The sequence below is a fragment of the Sinocyclocheilus anshuiensis genome, unplaced genomic scaffold, assembly GCF_001515605.1.
Source record: "Sinocyclocheilus anshuiensis isolate Anshui unplaced genomic scaffold, SAMN03320099.WGS_v1.1 scaffold1932, whole genome shotgun sequence".
Classification (NCBI taxonomy): domain Eukaryota; kingdom Metazoa; phylum Chordata; class Actinopteri; order Cypriniformes; family Cyprinidae; genus Sinocyclocheilus; species Sinocyclocheilus anshuiensis.
The window spans coordinates 498,663-505,019 of record NW_015555985.1 but is presented as its reverse complement, the minus strand read 5'-3'; the positions used below and the strand labels follow the sequence as shown (position 1 = coordinate 505,019).

The following is a 6,357-nucleotide window of genomic DNA, read 5'->3' as shown; positions in this document are numbered from 1 at the left end:
CACACACACACACACACACATACATACACACACACACACACACACGGAGCAGTGGGCAGCCATTTTTTTGAGCAGTTGGGGGTTTGGTGCCTTGCTCAAGGGTCTCACCTCAGTCGTGGTATTGAGGGTGGAAGAGAGCGCTGGTCATTCACTCTCTCCACCTACAATCCCTGCCGGACCTGAGACTCAAACCCGCAACCTTTGGGTTACAAGTCCGACTCTCTAGCCATTAGTCCAAGACTGCCCCAAGTTACTTTTCATTGCAACATTTTCATGTACTAATTTGCTTTACTTCTGTTTTTATATTATATTTAGTTTTAATTACATTTTTTTTTTAAGATTTCTAGGCTTAGTTTTAGTTAACAATATCAGCGTCAGTATATTTTAGTACAGCGTTCCATCCACCTTGGTGAAAGAATACAGATGTTCAAGACGGTGCTTCCAAGCCAAAAAAAATATATAAAAAATAGATGTACTGTATGGTTGTGAGTTTGCAGTCTAAATTTAATGTCATGATGAAGGAACATAGGGTGCAAAAAGACTCACAAATCACTGAAACAAAGAAAGAAATACATGAAAACATGAAAAAAAAAAACATGAAAGGTTGTTTTTGCTTCAAGGTAAAAAAAAAAAAAAGTCATTGTGAGAGAAAGTTTTAAATAAATGTAAACTAACTAAATAAATAAATAATTAAAGTTATTTTACAATAAAGATTGTGGAAATATTAGGTTGCAGTTATGAGATATAAAGTCACAATTATGATAAATTAAGATAAATAAAATTGCAGTTGTGCAGTTTACAATAAAATTGTCAAAATGATAAGAATTACATTTGCAGTATTTGTGTTCAAGACTCAGATCATTTGATTCAATTCAGTTGCAACTAATGCATTAGTTGCAATTGATTGACTGATTCAATGAAACAAGTTATTTTGTACAGTCATGTCTGGCTCGAGATATGGATAAAGCTGTAAATTATTTACGTACTCTTGATATGTTGGCTGATACTTAAATCAGTGTAGTTACTATCTAGTTCATCTGAAAACATGTACACTACACGTCAGTTTGGGGTCTGTAAGATTTTTTCATTGTTTTAAAAAAAGACTTATGCTCACAAAGGCTGCATTTATTTGATTAAAAATGCAGTAAAAACAGTAATATTGTGAATTATTATTACAATTTAAAATAACTGTTTTCTATTTGAATATATTTTCAAATGTAATTTATTCCTGTGATGCAAAGCTGAATTTTCAGCAGTGTCACACGATCCTTCAGAGACCATTCATGCTGATTTGCTCCTCAAGAAACTACTCTTATGATTAATGTTTAATGATATGTCATATTTTTTTTTGAAAACTTTTAAGTTCTTTGATGAATCCTTGCTGAATAAAAGTATCGGTTTCTAAAAAAAAACAATTTAAAAAAATTACAATTCTTACTGACACCAAACTTTTGACTGATAGTGTAGTTAAAGTTTTGTTGTACTCTAGTTTTGTAACTGTGATTGTTGCTCTTTGTGCAGATACCAGTGTCCTCCTTGGTGTCATTTGTGGAAGCTCTGGAAATAGGCTACAGCAAGCACAGAAACCCCTACCACAATTTGATCCACGCTGCTGATGTCGCGCAGACGGCACACTATATGATGCTACACACTGGCATTATGGTGAGTGAGTGCTCAGTGAATTGTGCATGCATGTCTTGCACAGACAAACAAATATGACATCTGTTTGTAATCAATACGAGCTGAACGCTTGAGGTCTTAACTTGCAGGTTAATATGCGCAGCTGTTGAAATTCGTTTTGATGATGTTGAATCATGGCAATGATGATTATTTGGGTAACGGCTGTCTGGTTTGCTCTCCTACAGCACTGGCTCTCTGAACTGGAAATATTGGCCATGGTGTTTGCTGCTGCAATCCACGACTTTGAACACACTGGAACGACCAATAACTTCCACATTCAGACCAGGTGTGTGGTGACTGTAAGAAGCAGCCAGTGGTTTCAATGAAGTGTCCCAATTTAAATTAAACTGCCTTAAAGGAATAGTTCACCCAAAAATGAAAATTTAATCACCCTCAGGTCATCCAGCATGTAAATGAGTTTATATCTTCACAGGAACAGGTTTGGAGAAATTTAGCATTACATCACTCGCTCAACAATGGATCCTCTGCAGTGAATGGGTGCCGTCAGAATGAGAGGCCAAACAGGACACCTTAACGATGGATTTGTTTCTTACAAACACACAGCTTTTCAATACGCAATATGTTAACTGATTGACTGGAGTTGTGTGGATTACTTGAGAATTATTGTGATGTTTTTATCAGCTGTTTGGACTCTCATTCTGATGGCACCCATTCACTGCAGAGGATCCATTGGTGAGCAATGCTAAATGCTAAATTTTTCAGGATCTGTTCTGATGAAGAAACAAGCTCAGCTATGTTTTGGATTGCCTGAGCGTGAGACAATTTTCAGCAGATTTTCATTTTACAGTGAACTTTTCTTTTAATGATGGACAGTGTCTTTGTATGAAGGTACCTGCTATGGAAACTAGCTTCAGACTGGCTTTCAAAGACACCTGCATCTACAGCAAATTCTATGATCTAGACATAAGGAAGCTAATATTTAGTAACTAATATGCTTGTTTCTTTGTGTAAATGAAATCATAAGATGAATATTTCATAAATTATATTGAACTATTTGTATTTTTTTATTTGTAATTTTTTTTATTAACTTATTAAATATTTTCCATTATTCATAAATATTCAGGTGAAAGATCAGTGATGTTTCCTGGGTTCATCGGGTGTTTCGGGTCTTTCAACAGCATACACCCTCACCCAAGTGACCCAGCCGGGGGGTGATCAAGCCCTGACCTGCCTCCCAGTAGCGTTTGGTCACGGATCACCCCTTTTCCTTTCACTTTTCCTTTCGAATGCCTCTTCCATTCGATCTTCCCAAGGCACAGTCAGTTCTATCAAAACTAGCTGTTTCGAAACCTCAGATAGAATGATGATGTCAGGTCACAAAGATGTTTCTGCGATGTGTGCTGGGAATTTCAGCTGCTTCTCCAGGTCAACCAAAAGCTGACAGTCCCGTGCTGTATGAAGAAGGCCTGCTGGAGCTTTGTTCTGTGGTGTTGGCTGCTCTCCTTCTTTCACAAACCGTATTTCCTTCCTAGCTCGGTGATGGTGCTTACTGCTTGCAATGGCCTGCAAAAGTGCTACTTATATATATTTGTACTATTTATACAAATAAAACTTTATGGCAAAGTATTAAAATTTTATTAACATTTGTAAAATATTTATAATATTTGAATTTATTATTAATATTTTTAATCTTTAATCTTGAATGGATTTTTTTTTAAAACAAGCTTGTTGCAATCCATTTGCATTGTTACAAATGTGATGCTTGCTTAAAATTTTGCCATATGAAGTTGTCTTAAAAACATAATGATGCTACCTACCATAACAGTGTTTGCATCCAGAGCATGTCTATGATGCATTAAAATGCTGCTTACGTAGGCAGCTTACTATGTTTTGGACCAGAGCCTAGTGTGAAAGCCAAAGAGGGTGTGTGTGTGTGTGTGTAGTAGAGAGAGATAATACACTGGTCACATTCTAACACAGTTTATCTTCCTTCTGGTGGTCTATTGTGGAGCTGAGAGCAGAATTGATCGTGTTTTCTATTAATCTTCAGTGGCAGAAACTTACGTCAGAATCTGCACTCATTTTGGTGCAGCTCTGTGTTGGTTCACATCTGGCAGGACATCTTATTCACATTAATACATGCCAAAGGATCCTTGAGATCCTTTTTACAGCAAAAGGCCTCATTTTGCGTGACAGCCCATGGCAGATGTCATTATTCTGGGAAGTACATCACAGCATTAGCTTTTGCAGCAGACAGAAACCGATGGCAAGGACAGTACTCCAAAATACAGTGATTTTGGAGGAGCGCTCGATCATCAGTGAGTTGTGGGAGACGAGACTTGTGTGATGGGAAAAATGGAGCCATTACTCTCGATATACTGATGTTCAACCTCAGCTTGTAGTTCTCAAATTTACTCCTCGCGAGAATGAAAAGTAAAAGCCTTGGTGAGCATAAGAGGCTTTTTTTTCAAAAACAATAAAAAAAAAAGTGAAACTTGTGGTGTACAAGTTCTTTATTTTACAATATACAGCAGGTTCTTCACATTAGCGTAAGGTTTCTGGGTTCTTCAAAACTCCAGCACATTTCTAATGAAGTAGTGAATAAAATAAAATATTTTTAACTCTTCAAATCCACAGGCCTTTGTTCTTGCATGGAACACAAAAGGATTGTCCAATTTGCTTATTTTCATAAAAAAAAAAAAAACAGGTGAACAGGGCTGTTAAGCTTCAAAGTTACAAAAATTGCATTCATATATTTAAACTGGTGTAACAAAATGTGCCATTGACATTAATTGACACCTAGCCCCAATTATTTTCATAACCAATGTTATGAATATGTAAAATTTTGAATATGTACAAGTGCTGCTGAGATCACAAATCTTGTGTTAAATTTAAAAACAGCTCTTTTTGATCTGTCATGCCAAGTTTGACATTAGTGATGCCAAATTAGTTCTTGTGCATCACATGACTGGTTACAACTTGACAGGTTTGAACAACCGAGGGCAATATTTTCAGCCAAAATGACTTTGAAATTGACGTAATTTCTACACGCCAAACTTCAGAAGACTTGAAAGGTACTGTATGAGTCATATGGTCTGCTTTTATGTTGTGTTTATGGTGCTTTTTGTCCTTTTTGAAGCTTGACAGCCCCTGGTGACAATACACTTTCATAAATAACATCTTTTGTGTTCCACGAAAGAAAGAAAGAAAGTCATACAGACTTGGCATGACGTAAAGGTGACTAAATGATGATGAAATTTTCCTTTTTTGGGTGAACTAACCTTCAAGGTACTACAAAGTCATTGGACATTTTTTTGACTCCTCTTTCTTTGGTCCTGCACAGATCAGAAGTGGCCATCCTGTACAATGATCGCTCGGTTCTGGAAAACCACCACGTGAGCGCAGCCTACAGACTCATGCAAGAAGATGAGATGAACATCCTGGTCAACCTCTCGAAGGATGACTGGAGGTACGCTGGGGTTTGTCTCTCAACGCTGGCTTTATGTCCTCGGACATGCCGTTCCTGTGAGGAATGGAGGATCTGCTCTGGGAAATTGCATGTGCTGTGAGTTGTGATGAGCCGCTGTGTTGTGTTTCCCACAGGGAGCTGCGTACGCTGGTGATCGAGATGGTCATGAGCACAGATATGTCCTGCCATTTTCAGCAGATCAAGACGATGAGGAACGTGCTGCAGCAGCCGGAGGGGTGAGTGACGCTCCTGCTGTTCTCTCATGAGCGTGTGTGAACATGAGGGCGATAATGAATGAGTGTGATGGCGTGTCGCCTTATGAAAATGTGTCATACTTCTTGAGTAGTACCCATTAGGACTGGGTGGTATGAGATATATACTGAGTGATGAAATAAATGCATCAAGACTAGAGACTTCTATTCATTCATTAGTTATGAATTATTTTATCCAAACAGAATCAGTCGATACAGGTCATTAACCAGGCTCATAAGATTATTAACAAAAATAACTACTGTAGAACTCCAGGGTCTGTTTTCCTGGTTTATAGGAAAAAGGTATTTCAGATCTATGAGGACATTTATTCTCTCCATTTTGCATTTCAAATGCATCCTTTTGATGCAATAAATCCTTAGTTCTGTTGGTAGAAATTATTTTTAACAGGACTTTTTAAATAGAGTAATTTATTTTAAGGCTCTTGATGTCTTAAATTTTACTTGACATTTAAAGTTTTTGTGCCAGAGACAAATTTACATTATATGCTAAATTGACTGGATAATAAACTGTAAAGTGAATATACACTACCATACAAAAGTTTGGGATTAGTAAGTTTTTCAATGTCTTTGAAAGAAGTCTCTTATGCTGCATTTACATGATCAAAAACAGAGTAAAAAAAACATAATATAGTGAAATAATATTACAATTTAAAATAGCTGTTTTATATATTTTAAAATTTAATTTAATCCTGTGAGTTATTCTAATATGCTGATTTGCTGCTCAAGAAACATTGCTTATTATAATCAATGTTGAAAACAGTTTTGCTGCCTATTATTTTTGTGGAAATACATTGTTGTAGTTTAAATGGGTCATATGATGCTGCTAAAAAGAACATTATTTTGTGTATTTGGTGTAATGAAATGTGTTTATGCGGTTTAAAGTTAAAAAAACACATTATTTTCCACATACTGTACATTATTGTTTCTCCTCTATGCCCCGCCTTTTTGAAACGTGTCGATTTTTACAAAGCTCAT

At 36.5% G+C, this 6,357-nt stretch overlaps 1 protein-coding gene across 2 annotated transcripts in view; it reads left to right on the top strand.

The window, feature by feature from the left end:
* Positions 1-6,357, top strand: part of LOC107676083 (calcium/calmodulin-dependent 3',5'-cyclic nucleotide phosphodiesterase 1A-like) — a 78,286-nt gene that overhangs the window by 64,227 nt on the left and 7,702 nt on the right. For both annotated transcript variants that reach the window (XM_016470605.1, XM_016470604.1), the window contains exons 7-10: positions 1,522-1,662; positions 1,866-1,966; positions 4,985-5,110; positions 5,245-5,346. In XM_016470605.1, coding sequence (XP_016326091.1) covers positions 1,522-1,662; positions 1,866-1,966; positions 4,985-5,110; positions 5,245-5,346 — 470 coding nt within the window. The remainder of the gene's footprint in view (positions 1-1,521; positions 1,663-1,865; positions 1,967-4,984; positions 5,111-5,244; positions 5,347-6,357) is intronic.